This window comes from Prinia subflava, chromosome 5 (assembly GCF_021018805.1).
Source record: "Prinia subflava isolate CZ2003 ecotype Zambia chromosome 5, Cam_Psub_1.2, whole genome shotgun sequence".
NCBI lineage: Eukaryota > Metazoa > Chordata > Aves > Passeriformes > Cisticolidae > Prinia > Prinia subflava.
Window position 1 is genome coordinate 8,869,700 of NC_086251.1, and position 16,113 is coordinate 8,885,812.

General features: G+C 40.9%; 1 protein-coding gene across 1 annotated transcript; it reads right to left on the minus strand.

Moving 5' to 3' along the window:
• Positions 1-60: 60 nt before the first annotated feature.
• EIF3M (eukaryotic translation initiation factor 3 subunit M) lies at positions 61-14,652 on the minus strand. The gene is made up of 11 exons (XM_063397949.1): positions 14,495-14,652; positions 13,013-13,145; positions 11,978-12,116; positions 11,478-11,601; positions 10,946-11,040; positions 6,454-6,537; positions 5,098-5,197; positions 4,602-4,683; positions 1,396-1,539; positions 787-847; positions 61-359 (listed from the first exon to the last, which is right to left on the minus strand). The coding sequence occupies exons 1-11, from the start codon at positions 14,534-14,536 to the stop codon at positions 239-241; spliced, it is 1,125 nt and encodes a 374-aa protein (XP_063254019.1). The 5' UTR covers positions 14,537-14,652; the 3' UTR covers positions 61-238.
• Between the last annotated feature and the right edge of the window lie 1,461 nt (positions 14,653-16,113).

Consider the following 16,113-nt stretch of genomic DNA (forward strand, 5'->3'; position numbering starts at 1 on the left):
AGAAACATAACCAGTATTGCCAGTTTCTTGTTGCTGATTATGTAAGAAAACAACAGAAGACATTTTCCCATGTTAGTTTTATTGCCTCTTTTTTTTTTTTTTTTTTTTTGTGTGTGTGGCAATTTAGAATATTTAGCTTCTTTAAACCAATTGCATACAATTTTTGGAAACATCCACAAATTGTCAAAGTTTTGAATAAAATTCATCTACAGCAATATTACTAGGTCAAAAATAATTCTTAGGTGTCTGAGAGACTGAGGAGACTGTTTTTCACTTGATTCAAATTCTGTTTCCAGGTGTTTAGAGTGTCATATAATTGCTGCCACTGCTGCTTTCCAAAAGTCCGATGTGTGCTGTGACTGGAGAAGTAAAACAAAATTGGGAGAAGATTACTAGAGATGTTACACTCACCTAATCATTCTTCTATAGCATTACTTTACTCTCATGAGCAAATAGGAAAATTCTGAGTTTCTCTCTAGAAAGGGCCGCACTTCACCAGTTAAGAGGATTCTGTAGCCTTCCCAAATATATAATGCAACAACAGTCATTAGTATTCTTGTCACTAGTAGGTCATTAAATGAAATGTCCTGGAAAGTAGGACTCTTTCATTAAATAAGCTAATCACATTCAGTGTGAGCTTTAATAAAATTATGATAAATAGCAACTATTTAACTACCAGCAACTGATAGGAACAATACCTTGCTTCTAGTTAGAATATTCTACAAATGTAAGTGAAATAATTAGAACACACAAAGTTCTGCAAAATGCCATGGAGAATTGTCTTACCTGACAACGACTTTCCTCTGTGTCTGATCTATTTTGCAGTACACCATCTTTGTCTTTACAGCTGCAAAAAACCACAATGCTGTTTGGAGCAACATTTTATGACAGTGCAAAGGTATTAAACTGCACAAAAATGGTTCAAAATGAGATCAATACAAACATAAGAACACAGCAGTTCACTTAATCTGTTTTGCTGTTGGTTTAAATGGCCTAGTAGGCAGAAAAGCAAAATGATGTAACAAGATGAAGGTCATGCACTAATCCTATTGTTTGGTGCCAATCTATTAAAGCAATATCCTGTACAGATTTTATGAACTTCTCTCCCCTACAAACACATCCTGTTTTAATGACAGCAAACAAAACCAGATGACAAATTAAACCTGCAAACAATTTATTAGTTGTGTAAAGCATTACATGAAATACAGTTCCTGTCACTGGAAAGAAAAACACTGCTTAAAACACAACAGTTGGGCCTGTCTTTAAACATGAAGTTGTGCAGCTTTACCTTGTAAAAGGTACAGGAATTAAAATTAGTATTGTTCTTAACATTCAACATTAGCTTAGAGGACTATAAAGGTCCATGAGCACTGTGTGCAGAGCCACAGTTCTTACCATCAATGACAAACGCTTCTACATCATCAGCCCCAATCTGGAGTTCCTGCTGCATCGTGTCAAATGAGATTTCTTTGTTCTCTACAGCCATTCCCATGAACGTAAGGAGCCTCATCTTGGCCATATTGTGTTCGTGCAACAAGCCTGAGGAAGAGTGTTGATAGTTTAATTAGTGATTTAATTATAATTCATATAAATAGTTTGCTTTTCATGCTATTTTTACTATATATGCTTCCAGTCACTTAAAATTTATTTCACATTGAAATATATTCTACTTTCCCTTATCAACAGGCTTTTTTTGAGGTAAAATATCAAATCCTGCATCTACTTTGTCCGTTGCTAAAATAGCTAAAGTTTCATTGTGAATTCATCAAGACTCAGTTGTTTTTTAGCAAAAATGTATTATCTACAGAAGTTTATTTTTTGCGCAGTAAAAAAAATCACCTGAACAGAATTTGAGGCGGTGAGAGTGCAAGTGAATTTTTCAGTTGCATCACCTGGAAGAACAGTAATGCAACAAAATGGAAAACCCACGGCTGGTTATGCCAAAAATCTTCGTACAGCCTCACCACTCATTCTCTTGTAGTTTCTGGAAATTAAGCCTCTCACAGTGATGGTTCCACAACATAACACTGTGGTGCCAGAAGAAAGCATTTTGCCTCTGAATTTGTTTGTCCACAGCAGAAAAGGTATCGTGAGGCCCATGTAAGCATCCAGCGTGGCTCAGGAAAGCGCTGTTCAAAACCAGCGGAACCGATACTGAGGTCCAGTTACATCTTTCACTTGATGGCATAAATGCCAACACAAGGAACTGAGCCAAGGCCTTGCACGTGTAAATCAGAGACCATTTTCCTGGAAAAACATCTAGGTCAACCAAGTTAAGTCACTGAGATGAAACAAGGCATTTCTTAATCCCAAGGTCCATGAGGTACCAACTAAGATCCAGTGGAAGTTTCTTAAAAATGAATATCCATCTTTTTGCTCTAGAATGACATTATAAACATTCTCATAGCTTCAGTAAATATGTTAAAGTTTGGAATTTATAACACCCATACACTAGCAGTGAAGCACATTAGTGCAGGACATCATGTTGTGTTAATTAGCTGTAATTATGATGCAGGTTCCCTATTTGGCACCGATTCAACAAAAATGCGATCACCATAATTCATACGAACGAGGAGCACCAGCAACTATACCTAACTGGGTTTAATGGAACCCTACAAGCATCAAAAAATCAATTAGCACACATTAACCCTAATTAACAAATGCAAATGAGATGCTGATTAACTTTGTGAAGAAGACTGCTGATAATACCAGATTAACTGTGGCCATGTTAGGGCGATGCAGTTGACACAGATAATGCTACTGCTGGCCTAAGTTGTCAGCATTAATAAAACAACAAATTGTAACAAACCCATGCCGCCTGTAGGAGCTTTCCTGGGCCAGTTCTCACCGGCCCTGGTCCAGGAAAGGTTACAACTACAGCCCATGCTCTACTGCCATTGGAATCTTATTCTAAACAGCCTTTTAAAGCAAAGGTATTTTGGCAAGTTATTAAAAAAGAATCTCTAAAGCATGGTTAAAAATCTCATGGCTTTTGGGGACAGATCATTTTTGAATGCCTCATCTAATAACTGCATTGTTATCTAGACCAAACTGCCCTTGTTTTTCAAAGCCATGGCTGAGCCACTCAGTTGCCAGCATTTCCATCCGTGCTGCCTCCAAATCTCTGCTCGTCCATTGCTCAAAAACACAGAGAGTTTCTGAGCACACCACAGAGAAATCAGCCTAAGTGGAAGTTAAGAGTGCCTTTCCAAACAATTACACAGGTATTTAAGAACTTTACTAAGATTATATGAATCTTAGATATACTGGAAGTTCACACACTGAATTAATTCATGGAGGGAAGCACAGACACTGGGAGGCAACACAAAAGAAATACTCACAAATGAGTATAATACAATTAATGCTACACAGATGTGTAATTCATCTTCCATAAATGTATTCAAATGTTGGTGTAACAACCATTTCAGCAAATACTTCTGTGGACAAGTACCTAAAAGATAAGCCCCAAACCCACTTTCCCCTGGGAAAGAGAAGCATAAGATGTCTACATAACTAATGTTCAGGTACACCTGACTAAAGATACACTTATCCTATACACACACTCACAAGCTACCAAAAAATGCTGCTAATTTTATCCACCAAAAAATCCCATTGGTATTTCCACCATTTTAATACCCAAAGTACCACCATTTTAAAGCTCTGAGGGCAATTATTCTAAGAATTGTATCACACTCCATTAAACAAAATAACGCACGTGTTAAAAAGCTGCAGTAAACTCTGTTTTAGCAAAACTGTGGCTTTACTCAAATGCATCCAAGTCAGTGTTTAAGTGTCATTTGAAAATCAAAGTTATAAAAGAAAATGTATTTTTATGGAAACATTTATTCATTACCAATATGTCAAAACCTTAATGCAGTAATAAAAAAATCTGCATCATTGAGCAATTTCTGCATTGTCACTGACCCCTGTCCTAAAAAGCTGGAATATAAAAAACGTAATTTTAATGCATGCAATAGCTTATGAACCAGTGCTCCTTTGAAACAGTCAATTACACATCAACGGGGGAGTGTCAAAGTGTTAATTACTACTCCTTTTTTCCACAGTGTGTAAATAAAGAGGGTGCTGACATTAACATTCCATCACATTGCTTCATGTGATGAAACAAATTAACTGGGACAGACTGTGGCTTGCTGGGTCTAACGCATCAGCACACGCAGACACACACTCACACACACACAATTTGCATGCTTTATCTTACTGCTCAGAAGTATTTGCTGTTACAAAGTTATTCATCATTAAAAAAAATAGGAGATTTATACAAGCTGGCCTTTTCCTCAATGCAGTTCTGATTTTGGCCTAGCCTAGAGTACGAATGTGTTAAACCTTTCAGGAGGGGAATTCTAAGAGAAAAAAAACCCAGTGGGTAAAACCACAGTTCTCTTGCAAAGCCATAAACCAGCTTGTTTTCAAAGAGCAAACCACAGTTAGATGGCCCACTCACAATCTGCAAGAGGTTATCATCTACAAACTCTGTTAGGAAATTTCCTTGCTTCAATACATGGATTCAAACTGAATTACTCTGTGGCTTCCATACCTTAACCCACATAAATAGTCAGAAATGTAATGATCTGAAAACTTACCCAGGGAGTCAATGAAGTCTTTGTTGTTCTGATAGAACTTGACATAGGATGCTAGTTTAGCACTTACAAAAATAGTCAAAAGCTAGAATATAAAAAACAAACATGAGAACTGTTTAAATATTATCTTGGTTTCCCTCTTTGCAGGGTGCACAGATATAGATAGAAACTATGGGTATTGAACAGAAAAATAAGCTGTTAAGAGCTGAAATTCTGTCTTCTGTCAATACATGTGGGCAGTCTGGGCTGAGCTTACTTCCTTTCCCCAGACTTAACATTTGCTACAGAATCATGAGAGGACAGGACTTGTAATTGAGTCTCTGAAACTTTGAAAGGGAAACATTTCACACGCAATTTTAATTTTAAAGACCGTAAAAGAAATAGCACACTGCAGCCCAGGATTACTGACACAGATAACTAACTACTGGATTTCAAAAGACATTAAAACAAAGCAGTCTATTGCTATCAAACCATCTCACTACAAACAAAAGTTACTTACATCATGAATAAGTTCTCCTTCCAAAAATTTGACTGGTTTTAAGGCAAGAAGATGATCAAAGAGAAAGGTATTTGGATCCTTCAATGCTCGCACAATACATCTGATGAGAAAAGGAAAATGCTTACTTTCAAAGCAATACACATCTTTATGACTAAATCCAACTCAATTTGTTGTTCCTTGCTTTCTAGGAAATGCACAAGGGGTTTCAATTATTATCAGAAGTAACATATGCCACATTCCAATTTTAAACTTCATTTTACAGATGGAAAAGCCAAGGAACAGGAAGCATTAAGTAATTTGTTCAGTATTCCAAAGGGAATGTGCCAGGTGGTCAAACCACAGATCACCCTGCAGTTTCCATCTATGCATTTATTTCCAGCACAGCCCATGTTCCTCCAAGTACTTTTACTGTGCTCCTAAAATGTCATAGAATTGTTTTGTAAGATTTAATTACGAATATGTGGCACAAAACAGAGAAATCCACAACACCAAAGAGTGCAAGGCCCAGGATTTATCAGTTGCAGCTCCAGACTAGAAAGAGGAGCTCCAGATGAAAGCTTTTCTCAGCAGCACATGAGAAGCCTTGGCTTGCTCTGCCACACAGGGACACCAGGAGCACCCGAGCTCTGCACGGCCACAGCTCTCTCTGAGAGAACTCGCTGCAGGTTGCTGTAGGGTAGAAGTTCCCACTTATGCACAGACACTGATTTTCCAAAGGAGTAATCCTGATTTTCCTCCATGGTTAAGTATAAACAACTCCCTTGAGAACTACTGGTGGTGCACATCTGGCAGAACTTAAAGAAATATTTCCTAAGAAAAATCATGACAGTTAGAACATCAAAACACAGGCATTTACTCATTTTGGCCAGCAGGGAAAACGCACTGCTATGAATCAATTTAGTCCCAGCTTGTTCAACAGGTAAGCTTATTTCTGTGCAGTTCACATCCTTTGTACTTGCTCCCAGAGAAGAGAGCAACAATGTTTTTTCAAGAAAAAGTGCTATTTGAAAAGAATGCTCACGGTTAGATAATAAAACAGGCAAAAAGTAAAACAATCTGAAATAAAGGATTCCAGTAGAGATTTTGAGTGCACAGCTGATGCAAAGAAGTCCTTATCCATGGCTGAGCTCTCTCAGCAGTGACCAGAAACACTCCTGTGCACTTGCACACTGGAATAAAGCTGGCTGCTACAAACAACCACAGTTACTGCAGAGACAAACTCTTGACTGAGTCAGCAGTGCTACAGAAGAGGCATTGGCCTGCCAGGCCATTCAATACTCTTAATAGTAAAGGGATCAAAATAATTTAGCAATTGAGAAAAAGTTACTTCTAAGAGAACTGGCAAGTCAGTGTTACCTGTGAGCATCAACTCTAGCCTGGGAAGCATTGTCCTCTGTGTAACTTCCCAACAGCTCCACCATTACTTTTGCTGCAGTGTCACTGTAAAAAAAAATAAAGTTACCTCAGGATTGCTGAAAAAATAGTTCAAACAAGACACTCAAATATTTAAATAATTCCATTATGATGGTATAGGTCAAATTAAATTACACTTGAAAAAGATGTAGATGATCCATTTTAATTCTAGCAGAGAGAACAAATTAACTGGATGTATTCTTTCAATTCTTGTTCTACAAAATGTTTATCTTCACCCTTCATTTCATTCTCTTAAACTGATAAATTACCTGCTGGTTATGGAAAAAGCTCTCTGAGCTAGAAACAGCTTTATATGGTTCACTAGAATGCTCCTCTTACGCACATCTGGATTTAATCATTGTGCAATAAGTAGCGCTGCAAAGTTTATTTCAAATGTAAAATGGCATCTCTTAAAGAATATTTATGGTCAGGAAAATGACTGTATAAAAGCTGCTCTCTTCTCTCTTCAAGTATCCAAGTGAAAGCTGCTCATTTTATTGATGAAATTACACAGCCAGCAATGAGACTGGCTGAGGCTGCTGTGAAGCAAACAGCTTCCAGCACTGCTCTGACAGACAGATTTTAGACCAACTCCTTCTCAGAAAGCTGAGCAAACCTACAACCTTGTCTACCCAAATTATCTTGTGAACAACATCAATACTACTGCAAATCAGCTCTGAGATCATTACTGTGTCATTTTAACAGTTTTTGATTTATTTTCACTTAACACTTTTATCACCAAGGCCAGCAACCGCTGACGCTTTTTGCAAAATTTACAACAAATTATCCCAGGTGCTCTAAGAGCACACACAGTTTTCCTCAAAACACTGCAAGGATAAAGTTTCAATTTGCATTAATGACCTAGGCCAATGGCATAAACTGCACAGGGAAGAACAAACCAACACAACATGGCCAGTATGTACTGTGCTGTGACTCAGGTTTAACCCATACAACAGCAAAGGTCTGAATGGTTTCTGTAGTACAATAACACTGTCTTTATATGGGTATTTATTTGAAATCTCACCACACCACTTTTTGACAGCCACTCTACAGAGTGAAGTTTGTTCTTAGAGAATCTACCAGATCTGAGAGATGTGCAACACAAATATTAAGACATCATGGGCAACACCCAATATCATATCTAATCTGGATGTACATTTGTCCCCAGGCAGGGACATTTTCTATAAATCCCAGCATTCCAGAACCATGTTCAGGGATATAAGCTTTAATGAAACATTTGTTTTAAAATTCCAGCATTAAAGAGATCAGCTTATGTTTTGCCCTGGTAACCAATATTAACTCAGATGAACTGATAGTTCTGTATCAGTGAAAAGAAATTTAATTTAGGCAGCTTTATATATGAGAGAAGCATTTGCATGTAAATCAGTCTGTGACTGACTATGATTTTAGTACTGGTGAAATCTTACCAAAACTAGATGTTCTAGGAGACAAAGGACCAGTTTAACACAGGAATGGCAATATTCAAAGAGGCTCAGCTCATGTGCTATTCAACCTAAGAATACACAACTCCTTCTTTAATAAAAGCTTTTCAGCAGTTGTTCTTGTGCACTTTAGAGCTGCGTTACAGTTTTCCGGCACTTTTCCTCTCCTTATCTTTCCCTTAGCACCAAAAATTGAAAACTATCACTTCACTAATTTCAAATAGTATTTTCAAATCCCTGCCTTATTTAAATTGTTATTATTATTTTTAAGTGGGGAAGGAGTGGAACTTTTCACTTGTATTTCTAGGAAACAACAGAATGCTACAATTACTCCCAAACTTTGCTAAATTCTTGTGAACCTCAGCAAATATGACAAGCCTATAGTTTTATATTCTATTCAGTGTCAGATTACTACTGTAAATAAGGCTGTTTCAAGCACTAATACAGATCACTGTTTTACCACAGCTTGTTGTTAAATGTGTCTCACCTAAGGTGCAAATGTGAACATTTTTTCTAGCAAAACAGCCTGAGCAAGTGCTCTTGGCTCCACTTGCCAGTCTAGATGCATAACTTGACAAAAAGCCAGTGAGAGCTTAAGAGTGATGGTAGATAAAAGGAACAAAAAAACCACAGCAGAGCATTCAGAAACTAAGTGAGATGCTGGAATCGAGTCCCTCTACATTACATGATATTAAACTGAACTAAAATGAAATGAAACAATTACTCTGCAGGTGCCCGACATGCTGAGCTTTTTGCTACAAGTATTAATAGCCAGACTTGCTAGACCTGTTTGAATTTAACCTGGGCAGGGCCAAAGCTGCTGAATCCTGCTAGCAGAGACCAGCTTTAAACTGCATCAAGGTGGCTGGAAAAGGTTTGATAAAACAACCTTTCACTTCTCACAGCAGGAAAAGAGACACTGCACACCTACTTTTTAGGAGTTACTGAGCTATTAACTACCAACTAATCCACTGGGAGAAAGTCTATTAACTATGGAAAACAACTCTTCTGCCACAATGAGCAAAGTTAAAACATAAGTCAAGCAAATGAAAGAATCCAATTGTCTTTACCAATCTAGTTCTTTTCCCTTGATTATAAATCAACAACAGTAACTGAGGTATTAGTTTCATCATGTACTTTTCAGTTCCCACTTATCTTCCCATACTGTTAGATAGAGCAACATTCCTGAGTGCTACAGCTGGAATGCTGCTGTGAGTTTCCCATACTATTACAAACACTGCCCACTGATCCAGGAGAGAACCAGGTCAAAGGTGCCAGGTCACTTCTTGTTTTCTTTTCTGGAGAGAAGTGCAAGTGCTCTGAAGCACTGCTCCACTCAGTTCACAGCTGGCTGCAGCCCTTGGTAAGGGCACCGAGTGCAGGAGTCATCTCTCACAGGGTTTGTAGCAGGTTTTACTGGCTATCTTAAAAAATTCACCTAGGGTTAGCAAGCAAAAGCCATTTAGTAGCAAGGTTACTGGTAGCAGTGGAAACAAGAACTAGAAGTTTAATCCACTGATTTGATAACAAGACTAGTTAAAAATAGCTGGTTATTAAGTCTGGGAATGAAACTAGTTAAAACCTCAAAATAAATCAATAGGATGGGAAGTGAGGAAGAGCAGGAATGTTATCAGTGTAGTATTTCTGAAACAAGGTAAGCACTAAGCCATGGAAAAGATCTGTGACTAATATTTCTTTAAAATTTATTTTGACCATCTGAAATCTGCCATACAGAACTATCAATGGAAAAGCATTTGAGTGTTACAAACAAGAATTCCCAGTAATGTAGCTCACAGAGTAACTACTCCATGAGGATTAATCATCCCTAAATTGAGGTTACTTAAAAATGATCCTGCTATGCTGATGCAGCATTTGCAGGCTACAATTCCAGCAGGGCAGACTAAAGCAACTGTCCTGACAGAAGGAATTCTTCTCCACCTGTGACAGATTCACACTTGCCTTTTTAAACCCCCACCAAGATCATGTCCCCAGTCCAACCCCCTGTGCAGTCACACAAATGCCCACACCAGCACAAACACACACAGGTACTGGCAGCTGGGACGGAGGGTACAGGACAGAACTTCCTTTTGCAGCAGAGCAAGGTTATGCAAATGCTGAAAATGCAAGTGCAGTTCTGGTACCACTGTGAGTCAGCAGTGGAGGGGGCCTGATGCTGTCTCACCACAAAAATAAAAAAAAACCTTGAGAAAGCAACTCAGAAAACAGAGTGGGAGGGCAGCCTCCACATCCCCATCCCAAACTGCAGGGACAGGCTAAGTAGGTCTGAGCTGTTGAGGAACTAGAGCCTGAACCGCTGGACAGCAGCCCATCTCTGCAGCCCTGGCCAGGGCAGACAACCCACTGTAGCATTTCTGTAAGATAAACTGATGACAGCTCTCAGTTCAGACCTGCACTAATTTACAGGCACCATACACACCGGATTACTCTGCATGCCAGGAGACAGTGGTCTGCCAAGTTTGTTAGATCAAAGATGCTTCTTATGATCCAGGATAATAATTCAAAATGGCCAAGCAGGTAGTCTGTGGACATTAATTTCCACGAGTAGTGGAAAGCTCTGTCCTGAAGGTAATGTTTACATAAAAAGACTGATTCTGTTAGCCGTGATTGATAAGCCTTCCCACATCATTAAGTAAGAGACAGCACTACCATGCACTAAAATGTCAAAAGTGCAATTAAATAATAAACTTGGCATAATGCTACAATGCACTAAGATGATTATTTATAGCAAGGAATAGTGTTATTTTGGGAGTCTGTGGTTTGCAGCTAATTCAGTACTAACTTTAATATTATTGGAACACTGATTTAATACAAGACTGCTTAAAAATATTTTTAAAAAAGCCCAGAAGTGTATTTGGATTGAATTATTGGTACAGATTAATTTTACAAGTCTTGTGAGAAATACTTTGCCTACAGATCACCTATAGTACATCAAAATACAGAGTTATCTAGGATGTGTGACTTGTCTTTTATACCTTTTCTTGCAGTCTACTAGGACATCATAGAGCAGTCTCAGGAGAGTGTGCTTTTTTTCTGTGGCCAGATTCCAGTCAGAAATCCATTTTCGGACCTAGGTAGAACATGAGTGAAAAAGAAGCATTCAGGAAAAGATTAAAATAGCACTACAGATACTTCTCATTTTCTCCCAAGCAGAAAAGGATTAAAAATATCTTGCACAGAGATTTCTCTTTAAAGTCTTCTGATTCTCATGCTCCCATTGCCCCTTGTCCTATCACTATTTGCCCATGTCAAAAGTCGCTCTCCCTCTTTAATAATCCCCTTTAAAGTACTGCAGTAAGGGCATCCTGGAGCCTTCTTTTCTCCAGGCTGAACAATCCCAATGCTCTCAGCTTTCCCTCATAGAAGTGTTGCATCTCTCTAATCATCTTCAAGGCTGTTTCTCTAGGCTCTGGCAATTTGTGAGAGATGGTCTGTATCAGCTCTGAGTAATACTTAGGTGCAACATGGTTCATACAAAGGCCACAACTTGAAGGGTCACTTAATTACCTGATCTAGTTCAGTTGGAATGTACTGGATGGCACCACAGGACGAGGCCACTTTCAGAAGGCTGCAGTACACTGTGTACCTCACAGGAGTGTTCTTGTCCATGCCATGGAAGAGATTGCTCAGGCTAAACAGCAAACAACCGACAACGGAGTTACAGAGGTTTCAAAAACATTACTGGAGTGCATGTAAATGTTCTTTTAAAACACATGCTAGTACAAACAACTGGCAGCGCCTTACATCCGTGAATTGTAACAGCTCCCAGTTTTGTAATCATTTTCAGCAAAGCTGAAAACTATGCATAATTATTTTATTTTGTAATACCCAAAGGAAAAAATATTGGTACTTCTATTTTATGATAGTGAAAAGAAGGTAAAAAAGAGTGCTTCCTGCAACACCCTACACTTTGATTTAAAGACATACAAGAGAATCCTTCCTCTTCCTTCCTCTTCAGAGGCACAATTACTTTGCCAAGTCCACCATTTGCCCTGTGCAATACTTACAGCTGCAGTCTAAGAGATGGGCGCTCTCCTTCCCGAAATTTTACTAACTTCTCACACAGGTTTTCAATCAGTGCTTCTTGTTTGTCAGGTTCCAGGATAAGAAGCAGAGAGACAACGCTGTTCATCACACTCTCCACATCTGCATAAACCAAAACACAAAGCTGTTTGAAACTGCAAGCAGCAATCAGTAGCTACCTTGTGCTGGATATACTTTTGATATGAATTACCACTTTGAATGAGCAAGACTTGTAAAAGAGAGAAAATGCAAAGATACCAACTTGGACATTCATCAGAATGTATCAGAGACTTGGCTCAGGTGGGCTTACACCAACACACCTCCATGGAAGACAAGAATTACCACTCTCAGGTCAGCACAGAATGTGGTACTTGATACACTTGCTCTGAATTCTCTGTTTACACACAAGAGAAATCAGAGGAACCCTAGGTTCCAAACAGGGCTTTCCTCCTGCACATCCAGGGAACTGCCCACGGTTCTACAGCGAGAACAGTAACACCTAGTGCTCAAGCACAAACACTTCACCAGGAGCACGAGGGATACCCACACCACAGGGAACATGCCCTCAAGAACAATGAGGCATTTTACAAACCCTCCCCAGCTCCTGTTCCATCCTTTCCAAACAGAACCACACCAGTTTTGTGTTTTCTTTTCAGTCTGCCCAATTATCAGTCAAGCAAAGGCAAAGAACAAATTCATCACATATGGAAAATGTTATCTATTCCCCAACATGACACCCGAGCATCAAAAACTCTATTTTACATACAAGTCTCTACACCCTCACTACAAGCAGAGTCTAGCTCAGCTTCCAACTTCTTCAAAGAGTGCTGGATGTTTGGAGAAAGGAGGGGCAGAGTACATGCAAATATTCCATGGCAATGACAGAAATATGCACTTCCAGTTTTATGAAGATGCACAGCTTTTAACGCTACACATTTCTAAATTCTCCCAACTATTACTGTTTGAAATCACCGATGGCAATAAATTTAGAAAAACCAACAAGACTTAGAGATGCAAACCTTTGTCATCCTCTTTCAGACACACATCACACACTTCAATAATCTGTGCCAAGTCCACATGAAGTCCGCCTTCAGCGTTTTCTTCAGAGATTTCTGCTCCTTTGGATTTCAGGTAAGCTCGCAGTTCTGCAGCCTTAAAAAAGAGAAAGACAACACACACAAAACAAACCAGTTGTTTTGTGAATAACAAAGTAATTAAATTTCTTACAGATTTTCGGTCTGCCAGATGCTGCACCTGCTGTTCTGCCAGTGACTGAACAGATCACAGACCTGTTGGGCTTCCTCACGGTGTTAATGTGTCACAAGCGGGAAGTGGGTACTGCACTGCAGGCCTGGTAAGTTTCTGTGACAAAGACACTTTCTTACGAATTTTTACTCTTTTACTTTCTGCAAACTTCAGACAAACATTAAAACCATTTAGTTGCTCCTTCACCAGAAAAGAAAAAAGGTGTAAACAAAGCCACTTTGGAGAGGGCTGAATTTTGTCTCCACAACTTCACAAGAGCAATTTCTAATCTAATTATAGAATGGTTTGGGTTGGAAGGAACCTTAAAGATCATCTCGTTCCACACCTCTGCCATGGGCAGGGAATGTTCCACTACACCAGGCAGCCCAAAGCCCCATTCAACCCAGCCTTATAATGTCATGAGCTGCCTTCCACTGTTAAAACTTAAACCTACACCAAGAAAACTCCTTTCTCTCAGCAACAGGCCTATTCATTATAATTCAGGGTTTCTCTAGCAGAACCATAACCTTTCAGAAACAATCTGAGGCCATATAACTTTTGGCACAGGGCACTTCTGACCAGGAGGCTGCTGTGACATTTACATCCCGTTCAGTGTCAAATCACTTTGGAACAGAAGAAAAACCTAAACGCCCTGGGACAAATTGCTGTACTGAGGATGTTTCACACCAGCTACTTGATGGGGCTGTACCAGGCATTAAGGCAAGTGAAAACCGGGCTAAAGGCTGGTAGCCATGCGTGCATTTCTTGCAGATTTCCAATGTGTACGCACACACATTGTACACACACTGTGCATACACGCACATGTGTGTGCACATACAGACTCCAACGACACAAGCAGCCCCCAAATCCAAAGGCACAACAAAGCAGCAGCTCTAAAACAGAATTCCCACTTCCCGTGCCTGCAGTACCGAGAATTCCACAAAACCCAAGTAATGCCCAAGTAAAACCTAAATACATATGTGAACCCGTTTTCTTCTCCTAAATAAAAAGTACGGCTAAAGAGCGATGAAAACGAAGTGCCGGAGAGGCGGAACGCTGAAGAGGGAACTGCACACACAGGGTTACTTTTCAGCCATTATGTTCAACTTTCTCTAATCGTCTGCTCGATCTCTGTAGGGAACAGCCCAGACGAGTTCGCGGAGCGCTCGCGGCGCGCACGGCGGGGCAGGCCCGGCCCCGGCTGCCGCCCCCGACACGGCCCGGCCCGGGGCCGATGGCTCCCCCGGGGCGCTGACCTGATCCTCCTCGGTGATGTCGATGAAGGCCGGGACGCTCATGGCTCCGAGCACGCCGCGCTCCGGAAAGGCGGAGCGGCTTCCGCCACCGCGCCAGGCCGCGCCGCTTCCGCTTCCCTCCGCCGGGCGGGCGGGACCGGCGCTCCGACCGCCCTGTTCGCTCCGCCCTGCTCGACTTGGCCCTGCCCGCTCCGCCCTGCCCGGACCGCCCTGCCCGACTCGGCCCTGGCCGCTCCTCCGGCCCTTCCCACCGCCGGGCGGGAACCTGGCACTGGCCGGGCGCGAACCTGGCACTGGCCGGGCGCGAACCTGGCACTGGGCGGGCGCGAACCTGGCACTGGGCGGGCGCGAACCTGGCACTGGGCGGGCGCGGCCGCGGCGCCTCTGCCCGCGCCCCCGCTCCCCTCACACACACACACACGGCCCCCCCTTCCCCTCACATACACACCCGGTCCCCCCTTCCTCTCACACACGCACCTTCCTTCCTCCCCACTTAAAGCCGAAGTGCTTCTCGCCTAGTACTTGTCCCGGGAACGGGTTAAACAACAGGCTTCGCGTAGGTGTGTCGGGAGTGAAGCGTGGTGGCCGTAAGGAGAGCAGTTCCCAGACGGAGGGTGGCCGCCTTCTCTCTGGTTTGGTTCAACACCTGCTCACGCCCCGCTGGGAAAGGAGGAGCCCTCGCTCGCTGTCGCCGCTGTGTTGTGCGCGCTTTCTGCTCAAGAAGTTTTCTGGTCAGCTCTGGTAGATCACCAGGAACACAGGGTGATTTTCCCCGTGCTCAGAACCTAAAATGAGAGCCAAGAAAATCATAGAATAGCTAAGGTTGACAAGACCTCTAAAATCACCAAGTCCAACCCATAACCCAGTAAGTGAAGACTGCTGTACACAAACCTCCTTATTTTATAAACCTGACCAAATCATGACTAAACTCATTTATTGAGTGGGGTTTTTAACAGCAGGTTCTGAGTCTCCACAGCACTGAGTACAATGAAACTGATAAAGGCCCACACTACCTTTATTAAGTGTCATAAATCTGCTTAGTTTTAATCATCTACTTGCTTGTGTAACTTTTAAATAATGCTTCAACCGTTTTTTTTTTCCATCATAAGAATCCTGCCTAATTACTTTATACTACCTTAGGCAGTATTTTTAAAACATTATGTCTGCTGTAGTTGATGAATTATCTTTTAACCAGAATATTTTAATACTGTCTGATTGATACTCTTACCAATATTTTGTATTTCAGAGGTCAGCAAAAATAATTTTTTTGGAAATTATAGATAGATGTAAAGATAGGTCTCTTCTTTGTGTGTCTGATCTCGGAGGGGATCTGATTTTCAGAGAATGAGTGTCTGAGCATTTTTAGAGTGTAGGTGACTTTCCTCTAGGACTGCTTAACACAATCCTATGACAGTGACAGTAAAGGCAACTGGGGTCCATCATCCTGGGGCATAGGGATACATCATATATTTGATTTTCACACATCTTCAGGTGACATTTCAGGTGCTAAAGCACATGCCTGTTGCCAATTTACATTCTGGAATATTGTGCATGCCCTGCAAGCTGCAATGAGTGTCCAATATATCCCATGCTATGTCTGAAATAAATTCCTCTGCAGA